A 13,667-nucleotide genomic window follows, 5' to 3' on the forward strand; every position below is an offset into this window, starting at 1 on the left:
GAGGAGACCCAGGCCTCACCTTCCGCTCCTGCCTCTGGGCAACACCCTCCTTGGTGTCTCTGTTATGAGGCAACTTGACCTCCACCATGAACCAGCCCAGAGGAAGGTCCCGAGAGTTTCTCTTGCTCTGAAAAGTAGCACTGGCCCTTGGATGCTTAAGGTATTAGGCCACTTCCAACAAAACTATGGCTGTAGGGAGCTAACAGTACAGACAGAAATAGCAATTATATTAGGACCCTATCTGGTGCAGAGAGCCAGAGAAATGTGTCTGCAGTCCGATGAATTTGAGAAATTCTGTTTGCAAGACTTAATTGGATCAATTTATTTTAAAACTCCAAGTGCCTTGGAATAAATAACTCTATAGAGCTGGGTGAAGGACCAAGCCTGTGGCATTGATTTCCAAGACACAAGCCACCTGCAAGTGAAACACTCATTTTAAATGAGGCTCCTTATCTTCCCAGCCAAAATGAACAAAGGTCGAATCTTTCCCACCAGCTTTGAAAAACGGAGTGCTCTGAATTATTCTGCATCTAATCTAAGAGCGAATATAAAGATATTTAACCACTATTTTCACTGATTCACTCATACAATACCATTCGGTCAGTTAAGACAGTGGGGTGGAACTCAGAGAAGATTTTAGCACTGAGCTCTTGGGAAGGAAGAAGTGGTCGGAAACTAGCAAACTAGCTCTAGCTGACTCTCCAGAGCCACTACTGAGGCTCAAGCTAGGTAATTTAGCTGTAGAGCACGTTAGGGATGGAATCAATGGCCTGGCAAGTATAAACCCCTGAGAAAGTCGGGGGCTCTCCCCAGGTGACCACACTGAGCATCTCCGCGAGTACCTGTTCTCATCACGTGCCCTACCTGGGGTCGTTCCTGGGAGTGAGGAAGCAGAGCCCTGTCTCCCAGAGCAAAGGAAAACTGGAGCAGGGGTGTGCTTGAAAAGAGGGGCACCGTGGCAGCGGAGGACCCCAGGACACCAAGCCTCGGCCCAGAACTGCTTTACTAGGGCCCTCCACGGGGCTGGCCCGGTCCAGACAGGACTCCAAGCCAGAACCTGGAGAGTCTTCCTGAACATGGTTGGCTACTCCGGGACCTGTAACGGCACTCACTCCTCCGGGGCCGGTGCACTGCTGCCACGGAAGCATCACACTGACCCACGTTTCACAGGTCTTGGATTCTCCCAATTCCCACCAGGGCCTGACTGACCCCAGTCCTCTCTGTCCCAGAACCTGGACCAAATTGAAATCGTTACCCTAAACCTTCAAAAATTCTGATCCAAGGATCCCGGCCCAACAGTCGGGTTGATAACCTGTCTCTACCCTCCCAACATCTAGCCAGAAAAATCAGAGCCCATGAGAGAGACAGGTGGGGCCACCCCGGACTCTTCAGGGATATTCTCTGTAGCCAGGCTTTCTACCACCAGACCCCACCCTCTCCCAGGCGGGTCCCAAAGGAGCTGTCCGCAGCCTGAAGTTTACACTGTATAAACCATTGACACAAACTGCTAAAAAGAAGGCTGGCAGGGTGCCTCTGTCCTGGAACCCAGAGAGCCATACCTACCGTAAGACCAGCACACAGGCGGCCACCAAAGAGTAGGCCAGGAGAGTGCCAATGGACATGAGGTCCACCAAGTCCTTCAGGTCGAAGAGGAAGGCCATCACGCCTGGGGAGGAAACGAACGTCAGGACCGAGCATGGCCCTCCACAGCCAGCCAGAACCACAACCCAGCTGCGACCCAGGCTGTGTGAGGGTTGCTGCTTCTACTTTCCCCCTCGCCCTCCCCGGCCCTTTCCATGGGAAAACACGGTGACTTTGCTTAAAGGGGAGAAGAGCTCAGGAGTAACCATATACACAGCTCTCAACAGACAGTAATAATAATTACTGTCTGAATTACATATATATGGAGAGTACTTTTATCAACATGATCCTTTTTGACCCTCATGGCAATTTTGCCAGCCACCCCTACACTACAAATGGAGAAAGTGAAGTTCAGACATGTTGAGAGACTTACCTAAGGTCATACAGCTATTAAGTGGAAGAGTCAGGCTCTGAGCTAGTTTCTTATGGCTCTGAGCCCAGTGTGTCTTCCCCTACACCATGCAGACGCATAGACAGACATGTATATCTATCCATCCCCCCATACACCACCCACCCATACACCACCCATCCATCCATCATCTACCCATCATCCACCCACCCATCATCCATCTATCCATCACCCACCCACCCATCATCCATCCAACTACCCACCCATCATCCATCCCTCCATCATCCACCCATACACCACCCATCCATCATCCATCCATCATCGCCCCATCCATCATCCATCCATCCATCATCCATCCATCCATCATCCATCCATCCATCCATCCATCATCCATCCATTCATCCCTCATCCCTCATCCAATGGCACTCGTGAGCATGCCAGTCACTGGGTGCTAGGTATGTGCCATTGAACAAGGCAGACCAGACAGCCACTGGCTTCCCCAAGCATATCACCCGATACTTGCATCAGCAGGCAACAGTGATGAGGAGGCGGCTGGGGGCAAGTCCACTGCCCTCAACAGAGGATCCTAACCCAGAAGGTGGGCATGGAAAGCAGTGTTGTTCCCAGACAATACAGTCCCTTTGCCATGACCCCACTTCAAGCAAAACAGAACATGCATGCTTCTTTGAAAATCTTGTGTAGATTTTTATGAGAGTATGCATGTCTATTTATGTGGGTATATGTGTCAAGTTTCCCATTTAAAAAATAACTTGGCCGGATCTACTCTGGGATATTTTCAAATCACACACAATCAACACAAGTTGAAACATAAACACTAAGCCGTTAACTTTTCCACAAATATTTCTCAAGCCCACACAGACCACTGCAACTAAAACAAATTCAAATTGAGGCTAAAAAACAGAATTAAAGAGCAGTGAGGCCCTTCTGGATAATTAGAAGAGGATGCCCCTGTGTATGCTAAAAATGCCTACGTTCCCACTCAGAGGAACTCGAGCCAAACTTCTTCCATGTGAGGTGATTTTAGAAAACTAAATACTTATTTACCACCCCTGCCAAACGAAAAGAAAGAGCAAACCCTTGGTTTGGCGATGTGAGTACTCTACAGTCCCTTTAAAGATTACAGTTTAATGTCCCTTAATAAGCAGAGGAAGGAAATTAAGGCCAGTCTTCAATACAATCAGATTACAAGTAAATACTGAAAAAACACGATTTCCAATTCCTTAATCCCTTAAACATACTGGTTGTATTCTGGCACATGGCGCCCCTTAATCTCCCCACTGCAATCCCCCTCAAGAATGCAGACTCACATAACAAATGTGTAAAATAAGAAAAACTGGCTTTCCTTCATTATATAATATTAATCCACAAAACTATAAGCACACTTTGCTAAGGGCGTAAATGCTCCTAAACAACAATTCACTCGTTAAGATGGTCCTACGCCTCACCCACGGCTATCTGACAAGTCCCTGTGATACAGCCGTGACCGTTACCATGAGTCGTCATTTACCAAGAAGACCCACTGCTCTACTCACGGGCTGGGAGGAACCAGCTACTTTGGCCCCAAAACAAACCAGGAACCAAGAGGCAAGCTCTGCACTCACCGGGCGAGAGCATCCACACTTTACCTCGCAGCCTCCGCTTCTCATCTGTGTGCACCTGCCTCCTGGGCTACGAAACGCAATTCGAGGAGGAAACATAAAAAAAAAAGCACAGTCTCCTCGCGGGGCTGCCATGGCTTTCATGGCACACACAGAGCTCCAAGGGTTCTCTAGCCCCCGGCTCTCATCTCTCGGAACTGTCCTCTTGGCGAGGGACCCGCTATGCGGTCAGATCGGCCTCCTCTGGACCTGCCATTGTTGATAAACTCAGGGCCAACGGCTTCACCAGCCACACCCTCAGTGTCCCCTGCGGAATAGGTGACACGTTTTATAAAGCATCGATCGGAAGGGATTCTCACTTCCCAGAGAATTCACAAGCTAAGAGACACGGATAGTGAATTTCCAGTACCAACGAAAAGTCACTTGGCTCGTACCGTGTAAAATGTCATCCCACCAAGGTCTGCTCAGGGACATTCAGAAAAGGGGAAAGACACCGGGCTTTGAAGGAACAGCGTGTATTCTAAGCTCTGTCCAATGAAACGATAACTATTTAAAAATTCAAATTGTTTGAGAATTCCATCACATCCTCGGTAAAACTGGCTTCTGCCTTTTGTCAAAAAGGCACTTAGTTACCTTGCAATAAACCAGGTACAAGAGTAAAAACCCAAAGTTAAAAAAGACCAGTTATAACTTCTCTCAGACTAGCACAATTCAAGATATTTCCCTAGGGAATAATAACTCCACTGTTACAATATTGGCGTGTGAAATTCCAGTTCTTACCAGCAATGGCACCTGAGGTTAACGTGGCGATTATTGGTGTTTTGGTCCTATTGTTGATCTGGGCCAAAAATTTAAACAGCAGCCCATCTTCAGCCATGGCATAGATAACTCGAGGCATGGGAAACATGGACCCTAAAAGGCTAGATGGGAGGAAAAGCAAAATGCATCCGTAAAATATCTCATGGGAATAAAGGCACCGTAACGCACCATGCGTGCTTACCACCGAGGAGAGGGAGCTGTCTCCAAACTGTGAAGCCCGCACCTAAAAGACAGGGACTCAACACACCAACCCCCGGAAAAGCACTTACTGCAAAGTCTAACAGGAACACGAGACGTGTAACGTAAACTAGCGTGGCAGCTAGACATAGTTTTATGGAAGAGAAATTTTGTATTTATTCCCGTGATTATTTCTAGCTGAATCAAACAGAAAATAAAAGCATCGCTGCATTCATGAGGATTTCTCTGTGGTCAGTCAGTTTTTAGCAAATATTTCCTGTGTGTCCAGGCTAGCAGAAAACATCAGAGCAAAGCGTTTGCCATTAAAAGGCACGTGCTCCCCTTTTCAAGGTAGCCTCTGCTTTACGGCCGAACTAAGGGCCAAAAGACAGTGTTCACAGAGGCGGCCTGGTCCAGTGGCCACAGATGGGGACAGAGAACCAGGACCTTGCTGAGTAGACAGTGCTACAACGTGGGCCTCGGGTTCTTCGAGGTGAAATGTCAGTGACACAAACAGCCCTTGGGGTGACCGACAGCAGCACGAGGGGAGAAGCCACACAATCAGGGCTGGGGTTTGGCTCTATTTCAAGGGACCAGAGGAATAGTCACAGCAAGCCCGCCTTCCCGAGATTTCCGCTTCCTCACCTGGTGGAAAGGGCACAGAGGGAGCCGATGGCCACTGCGTACTTGGCGCCCTCCCAGCCCACGTACTTGAAGGCGTCTGGCAGGGGGCTGTCCTTGTCCAGGCAGAAGTACGGCATCATGAGCGTGAGGGCGGCCGACACCCCGAAGTAGGCGACGAAGCAGATCAGGAGGGACGCGACAATGCCCACGGGGATGGCCTTCTGGGGGTTCTTGACCTCCTCCCCTGGAAGGAGCAAGGGGTCAGCCGGGGGGCTCGGGACCACCCCATGGCACGTGGCCCTGTGGGGGCCAGGGCCTTCCCCCAGCACCACAGACCACGACACCCACAAGCCCAGGGACAGTGTTCTCGGCCTTTACACTGACGGTCAGCAAGGAAGACTCGCTGCCCTTAGCAGAGAACACGCGGGAGGCCCGGGAGCCCGGCCCATTCAGTCACCGGGACGACGGTGTTTTTAGCGGCCCTGTTTCTCCCGGAGCGCACAGGTCTGCAAGCAGCTGCAGCTGTGTACGGCGCCATCCTCCCGGCCCGCAGGGGACCGGCGGTCTCGTTCAGGATGCCGCTTCCCGTCAGGCCTGCCACTCGGGGAGTGATGAAGCGTAACATTAGCAGGAAGGTGCAAGCGCACACGGTACTCAGGAGGGAGAGCGCGGCAACGGGCACACGCGCGCGCCCGGGAAGGGAAGCAGCGACCTGGCCAGGCGGGCCCAGGTGGGCCGAGGGTGGCGGCGTACCTGTGGTGGCGATGCAGTCGAAGCCCACGAACGCGTAGAAGCAGGTAGCTGCCCCCGACAGGACACCGGAGACCCCAAAGGGCATGAAGCCCCCGACACCAGGTCTCCCCTCCTCCGTGTCACTGGAAGAGAGAGCCACAGTCAAGAGGCCAGCGCCCGCTCCGTGGTCCCCAACAGGAGCCAACCCGACCATCCCCCCGCGGCCGGGCCCCCCAACCCATGGTGAACGGTCCTGGGACGGCTGTCACAGCCGCCACACTCCTGGGCGACGGGCCTCCCTGCTTTGCACGGCCAGGGCTGCAAGGGGCCACCAAGCCTTTCCAGACGCCCCGGCTAAATACCGATTTGTGCGGGGCAGGGACCGCAAGGCAGGGTGCCCATCAGGAAGGGGAGGAACCGGCGACCGCAGCCTCTCCTCCGGGACCCTCAGAGTATGGCTCAGCTGCCCGCCGGGCGCAGCGGTCCCCCCCCGCCCCCGGCCTGGGACCAAAACGCAAAGTCCTGCACGTTTACCAGCGGCTCATGTCTGAAAACAAGCATTTCCAGAGATGCCGCGGTTAGAAAGGGTGAACTGTTTCGGTGGAGAAAAGCATGTCTTAAGCCGCCCCTGCCTCCCGTGCGCCAAGCGAACAGCGCGGGTACCCGCGCGGGTGGGGACAGGTCTTCCGGATCTGAGTGCACTGTCCTCACGCTCTGTCCCCTCGGGGGAGAGCTGGGCCATGCCTGTGCCCACAGCCCAGATGCAACCAGGCGCACAAGGACGGCGTCCTCAAGGATGACGGGACAGCCAGGCGGGAGATCAGGTCCTTGAAAGCCAGCGTGTGGTCTCGCTGGCCAGCCCCCCCGACTGTTCATTCCAGGACCTGAGACATCATTTTAAAGCCACTGCCCTTTTAGGAAGGTCTCTTCATCAGAGCAGTTTAACCTTTAGCCATAATTAAAACAGAACTGTATACAAAATGAAAACTCCCCATTCTCCATCCTAGGACCCTAAGATTTACCCAAAAATCTGACAAAAAAGATCAGAAAGGCCCATTTCGATGTTTGGCTTCTGTTTCCTGGATAAGATGAGCCTCTCGGTAAGGGTGCACCTAGAGGCCTGCAAAGGCACGGGGTGGGGAGCTGGCCAGGCACCTGCCTCCAGCCCTGGGTGTCCTGAGCCCCAGATACGGAAGGGAGACGGGGCCACGGTCTCTCAGGGCTGATGCAGCACAAGCTGAGTGCGAGTGAAAGAGATTATTATAATCACATTCTGATACTTCAGTAATTCTGAAAACCTCTGATAAAAGCCTGTGATAAAAGTTCCACATATTTCTTCTTTGTTCTAGGTTATTAAATAGGAAGGCATTTCAGAATAAAGTGGTTATCACCATGGTGCTGCAGAGAAAATCTTTTCTGAAAACAAAATTCAGAGCTTGGTCATGAAACAGAATATGAGGGAAAAGGGATTCCTGAGTGAGTCTGACAATGATCCTCAACCATGCACAATTTTGGAATCAGCATGAAGATACTGTTTCCCCAACGTCTTCCTTAGTCATACAGTGTGCAGTCAAGTACAGGGAAAGAAAATTTAACCCGAACTTCAAACAGATAAAACACCCTCAGCTACTTGACTGCAAAAAAAACAATTAAATAATAACAAAACATTCTAGTTCAAATCACACTTTAAAAAAAAGACTCGCATTGTCCTAGCCGACGGCATCACCAACCTCATGACTGTCACGCACCCACAGAGAGAGCAACACTCACTTGTTCAGGCAGAGGCGACTAGACGTGTTCTGGAAATCCTCCTCCGTGAGCTGCCAGTTTTTAATTGATCCTTTCACAAATCCCGACACCATGATGAAGCCCAGGACCAGAACGTTGATACACGTGAATATTTTGTTGACCATGGCTGACTCTTTCACACCCAGAGTTAAAAGTCCTGTAAAAGCGCATAAACAGAAACTCTCTCTCAGTGTTAACCTCGTACCAGGCAAGTCCTCCTGGGATGGGGACGGGGACGAGAGGGTGACTTAAAAAGAATCCAAGCAGCGTCAGACCTCCGAAGAGGAATGGGGCTGAATTAATTCTCATTCTAGAGGCAGGGATCAAAATAACCAAGGTCTGAGGGTGTGCTGAACAAAGCCATCAAGGCTGGCCTTCCAGATCCCCTCTGGACCTGAGAGGCCAGGCCAGGGGCACCAGGAACAGCAGAGGCAGTGACGTGTGTCAGCCCACGGCCCCCGAGAGCAAGGCCCTCCCTCTGCCAGGAGGAAGAGAGCCCTCCCTCTTCCTGAGCCTCCATCCCCGAGAGCCACCCGGGAGCAGGATTTCATTTCCTCCAAGAGACACTTTGTTCAGTTTCTCGGGAGAGGGAGAGTTCTCCAGAAGAGGAGTCATGCACTCACTGCTAGGGGTGCTAGCGGTGACAGCCACCTGGGCTGTGGGACCCCTGCCACGTACGGGTCCTCCTTGGACTCAGCGCACGAAGAACAATGTATAAGCTAGACTAGTGCCAGCTTGTAAACTCAGGATAAAAAAGACACCGAATGATAGAAACCCACGGGAGCCACGTGACATCACTGCCGCAGGGCACACGCTTCTGTAGTGAACTCTCGGCTGGGCAAGAAAAGAGGCAGGGAAGGTGCCTGGTGACACGTGACCACCGACCTGATTGGAAACTACTGCCCTGCCGCGTAGGTCTCTTATACGTTTTAAAACAAAAGACGCTCTACGTAATAGACTGAGTTCTGAAAAACAGGCATTAGGACAGAATTAAGCCATTCATCACAGGGAACACTTCGCCGCCGTGTTTGTTCTTCAGCGTCCCTCCCTCTCGTGTTTATGAAAATCTCACTCGTGCAGACTTAATTTCTGATACATGTTCCTGCCAGCTGGACCAGAAATACTGCTGAGACTGGCCTGTGCGGAAGGATTTCAATTATGTGGTGTGTAAAATAAGGCACGTTGTTTTTAAAACCCATCCAAGATTTTCTAACCTCAAAGGAGAATTTATCTGCATTTCAGCTTAATGTTTATATAAACAAAACTCCCATCCTAGTGGCTGAGACTCGGGTAAATGCCACTAAGAAGCTGCCATCAGCTGTGTCCAAGCCATGCCTGCGATTTTAAAATTCCGTACCAGCAACTTCGTGGTGAAGCTTATTTATTTAAAGGGTGTTTTGCCGGCCGTTGGGTGTAAACCACCTGAGCCTTCGCCAACACTGAGGCCCTCATTCCTCCACATCGCCCTGGCTGACAAATGCCAAATGCTTTCCTTTTCCAAGTAGTCATCCGCTGACTCCAAAGAATTTGTATTTCTGTATCAAAAAGCCTGCAGCATTAATAAAATCTTATTCCACAAGCAGTTACGCAAACACCTGAGATTCTCTTTAAATTAAATGACACGTAACTCGACCGATTCAACAGGTCAATCCTACGTGAATCTCTAAGAAGCCACAAAAAAGATGTCTGTATCAATTACAAAAAGGAGAGGAAGAAAATGGGGGGATGGGAGAAAGAGAAAAAGAAGAAACCAACTTAATGGGAGCCTGTTCTACACCTTGGACCCCTCGCTCCAACCCAGTGCCTTCCGGTGTGTGGCTTTACCTGTTAAGATGAGAATTATGATCACGGCAAATATGTCCGGGTTTTCGGCCAGCACCCCGGGCGCATTCAGGGCCATGTGCGTCCGCGAGAACTCCCCGATGGGTTTGCCAATCAGCTCGTCAAACGTTGCGCTCCAGGCTCTGGCTACGCTCGAAGTACCTGCCACGAAACACACCGTCAGACGAAACTGAAGGGAAACAGTTAACGGAGCACCTGTCACCAAGCTCGGCACCAGCGGCACTCACGCAGGGATCGCAGCCGGCACAGGGGGGTCCAGCGGTGGCCACCGGACCCTGGGACGTGCTGACTCGGAAGTGAGGGCCAGTTAGTGTTTGCAGAGACGCGAGCAGTGGAGCCTGGCAAGAAACCCGTTTTCCATCACAACCAATACAACGTGCATACCATGCGTTTCGAACATACGTGTAACTCAGTTATAATAAAAGTCCAACAAACTAATGTCACCCTGAGCACAGAGGGGCACTCTGACAGCACTGAGTTCTACTTATTTGATCTCATCCGACAAGAACTCCTGAGGGCGAACCATTCAGGTGGCTTCACGACCCACTCCTGGGCTGCAGAGAGCAGGGGCCACACCCCTCAGGAAGCTCCTTCTCTAAGAGCCCAGCAGCAGAGCTGACAGGCCTGCCTCCCGCTGCGGGGGACTAAGGACAGCGGCTCAGGGCTGGCTCCACCTCGGCAGCAAAGTCCCCGCTCACCCCCGCCTCTGCTGCTCCGGGCCCGGGCCGGCACCACCTGACGGGGGCCACGGCCCCGAGGGCCTGCCCGACGGCAACACAAACAGATGCGGTGTCCAGCACCCCAAAGGCCAAGAACAGCTGACTGCTCCCTCTTTCTCTCTCTGAATCTGAATAACGTCACTGCTTTTCCAGCAATGCTTCTCGGGAAATGTCGCTAAAGTTCCAATATCCACAAAAAGTTGCTTTATCTTCAAAGGGGGCCTTGCTGGTGACCGTGGTCTGGATCTTCCACAGAACTTGGCCAGAGTGACTTGCAGGATTCCAGTTCACCGTCTGGTCTCACACTAAGTGTTTTTCCAACAACTCAAAAAGGAAACCACATTTCTTCATCCCGAGTAGCCAGCCTATGATGAGTTCTGTCCTTCAAGGCCACAACCCGGTGAAGAAAAAGGTCACTACCTCTCCTGCCCCAGAGGCCAGCTCGCTGCCAACAGGGCTGCCCAGCCTTTCCTGCCAGCCTACGCCTCCCCACCTCTGAATCGTGGCTTTTTAAAAAACCACATTTGATAGAAAAGCTGCCCTCGCTCAGGAGCTGAGGCCGAGAACCGCCTGCAGTAGCACGGGGGTGCGTCTCACAAGCCAATGCCACTCTGGCCAAGACCCCGTCACCTGCTGGGCCAGAAGCTGCAGGCGCTTCATGTTCACCGTTCTGTTTTATTCGCAGGTAAATCCTCTGGAAACGTAATGGCCCCTTTAAAATAGCTGCATTCCCACCGAGAGGCTGCAGCTTGTAAGGACGTGTATGGTTGCAAGTTTTGGTGCTGCACTGAGAAAAACGTGATTAGGAATTTTATTTTCCAACCCAGAAGAGTAAGCTCTCGGCAGGTGCTGGAAAGAAAGGGAGGGTGTCGCCCAGGGAGCCTGGTGGAGCCCAGGCGGAGGCCCAGCACCACACACGGCTTCCCAGAGGGCGGGCATGGGAGCCAGCAGGGCCCACGGGGTTCCACTCATCCCACGCCCTGGTTTTTTGATATTACTACAAAGAGCTAAAACAGAACTGGAAATTTAGTGGCCACTTGTATTTCTGTTTGCGAACCGGCCATTCGTATCCTTCAGTTATTCTTACATTCAGGCGTTTGTTTCTTTTAAGTGGATGTGCTCAGCTTCGGCTGTAATCAAAATACAAATAACATAAAGAGAATAACGCTGAAACCTATCGAACAGAAAAGACTATGTCTTTGGTGTTTTTGTTTGTTGGTTGGTTGTTTTTAATGCTGACGCCAAGTCCAGAGTCGGCAAGGACGTGAGGAAAAGGGGCCCTTGGCCATCCGGAGGATCACAGGCAACACGGGCCTTGAAACTACGCAGGCCCGCTGACCCAGACGTCCTGCTGCTTAGACCATCTTAAAGGAAAAAGCACAGCTTCTTTTTTATATGCCAAAGACACTAAGTAATTAACTGTTTATAACAACAACACAGCTGGAAACAATCTAAATACCCCACAAAGGCACCCAATCAATTATCTGTATATAAATCTATATAATGGTACATCATCAAGAATATTTACTATGGGGCTTCCCTGGTGGTGCAGTGGTTAAGAATCCTCCCGCCCATAAAGGGGACACGGGTTCGAGCCCTGGTCCGGGAAGATCCCACGTGCCGCGGAGCAACTAAGCCCGTGCGCCACGACTACCGAGCCTGCGCTCTAGAGCCCGCGAGCCACAGCTACTGAGCCTGCGTGCCACAACTACTGAAGCCCGCACACAGCAATGAAGACCCAACGCAGCCAAAAATAAAATAAATAAATAAACTTATAAAAAGAAAAAAAAAAGAATATTACTATGGAAAAATAACTAATGCTATGAAAAATGTACACTATATATTGTTTTACAAGTATAGAGACATACTAGACAGAAAAATATACATTTAGGTTCACAAAAATATTAACCACGTTATATCCCTGAACTCTGTGAACGGAGGTCATCCTGTTCCTCCACGGGGTCTAATGTTGAGCAAGATGCCGGGCACAGAGGAGGTACCTGATAAACGTTCGCTCAAAGAATGAATGAATAAGAGAATTAATTTCTCCAGGCTGTCAGGGTGGGTAATTTCTACTTTCTTCTTTGTGCTCTTCTACATTTCCTAAATTTTTCTGTATCAGTGATGTATGTACTCAAGTAATCAGAAAAAATACTGAAAGACACTACGTCCTTTTTAGCTAGATACAAACACCCTACTGATTCTGCGTCTGTCGTGCTAACAGGACTGGCCTCCTTGCTGGCCTGGCTTGTCCCCACTAAGGTCAGCCCAGGTACTTCATCATTAAGAAGCAAGGGCAGTGATGCCCGAGGGTGGCCTCCGCCTTGCACTAGAGGAAAAGGGAAACCGTGTGGCAGTTAGGTGAGGCGCAGGTGCCAGGGAGGCGCTAGGCTCTGTGTGTCCGGGGAGCCAAGCAGGGCACGGCCCACGGCTGGGGGTGGGAACAACCGAGGCGGCAGGGGGCAGGCTCCGGGCCTCCTGGACCTACCGATGATGTAGGAGAGGATGAGGTTCCAGCCGGTGATGAAGGCCCAGAGCTCGCCCACGGTGACGTAGCTGTAGAGGTAGGCTGAGCCCGTCTTGGGGACCCGAGCGCCAAACTCGCCGTAGCAGAGGCCAGCCAGCACGGAGGCCAGCGCGGCCACCAGGAAGGAGATGACGATGGCGGGCCCCGCGTCCTCCCGGGCCACGGCCCCGGCCAGCACGTAGACGCCGGCCCCCAGCGTGCTGCCCACCCCCAGCGCCACCAGGTCGAACGTGTTGAGGCAGCGGGACAGCCGGCTCTCGTCCCAGCTGCAGTCCACCACCTTCCGCCGCAGCATCTGCTGCCCGATGCCCACCAGCACCTCGCACCCCATCCTGCGGCTCACACCTGCCGAGAGAAAGAACAGGGTGTGTGTTTCATCACCGCCCCGCTCTCACCCATTAACCCCCTTCATCGCAGCACGGGTGGCGAGGTGGTCCCATGTCGTTGTCTACAGATAAAGCCTCACATGTCACGATTCCACGACCCGCGGTCACAACACCCACCCACGGCTGCCCGGTCTCAGGCTTGACCAGCGGGAGAAACACCCGGAGGCCAACGCGCCGGCCGACTGGACTCTGGTCTCTGAGCCTCCACACTGATTTCAGTTCTTAACCGAGAGCCTTCTACGGGCAGAAAGAGCACGCGAGGCACACGTTAGGGACGTCGTTCCTGCCCTCAATAATCGTGCGACTTGCCAGGAGAAGCAAGACGCTATTCCAAGTGGACTGCTGGGGGAAGAAAACCAAACCACGTTTGAATTTAATTATTAGGACCCAGAGGCCTTGAATAGCAACGACAATGCCTTTTAGAGACCTTCCTGGGATCCTCTG

At 51.8% G+C, this 13,667-nt stretch overlaps 1 protein-coding gene across 4 annotated transcripts in view; it reads right to left on the reverse strand.

Moving 5' to 3' along the window:
• The window catches only part of SLC7A1 (solute carrier family 7 member 1), a 68,555-nt gene that overhangs the window by 7,596 nt on the left and 47,292 nt on the right, over nucleotides 1-13,667 (reverse strand). For all 4 annotated transcript variants that reach the window (XR_011071118.1, XM_068527044.1, XM_068527042.1 and 1 more), the window contains 7 exons: nucleotides 12,799-13,182; nucleotides 9,574-9,732; nucleotides 7,732-7,906; nucleotides 5,983-6,104; nucleotides 5,251-5,473; nucleotides 4,390-4,529; nucleotides 1,564-1,666 (listed from right to left, as the gene is read on the reverse strand). Coding sequence is in view for 3 of the 4 variants with exons in the window: in XM_068527044.1 (XP_068383145.1) it covers nucleotides 1,564-1,666; nucleotides 4,390-4,529; nucleotides 5,251-5,473; nucleotides 5,983-6,104; nucleotides 7,732-7,906; nucleotides 9,574-9,732; nucleotides 12,799-13,168 (1,292 nt within the window). In the remaining variant the exon portion in view is untranslated. The remainder of the gene's footprint in view (nucleotides 1-1,563; nucleotides 1,667-4,389; nucleotides 4,530-5,250; nucleotides 5,474-5,982; nucleotides 6,105-7,731; nucleotides 7,907-9,573; nucleotides 9,733-12,798; nucleotides 13,183-13,667) is intronic.

This window comes from Eschrichtius robustus, chromosome 18, assembly GCF_028021215.1.
Source record: "Eschrichtius robustus isolate mEscRob2 chromosome 18, mEscRob2.pri, whole genome shotgun sequence".
NCBI lineage: Eukaryota > Metazoa > Chordata > Mammalia > Artiodactyla > Eschrichtiidae > Eschrichtius > Eschrichtius robustus.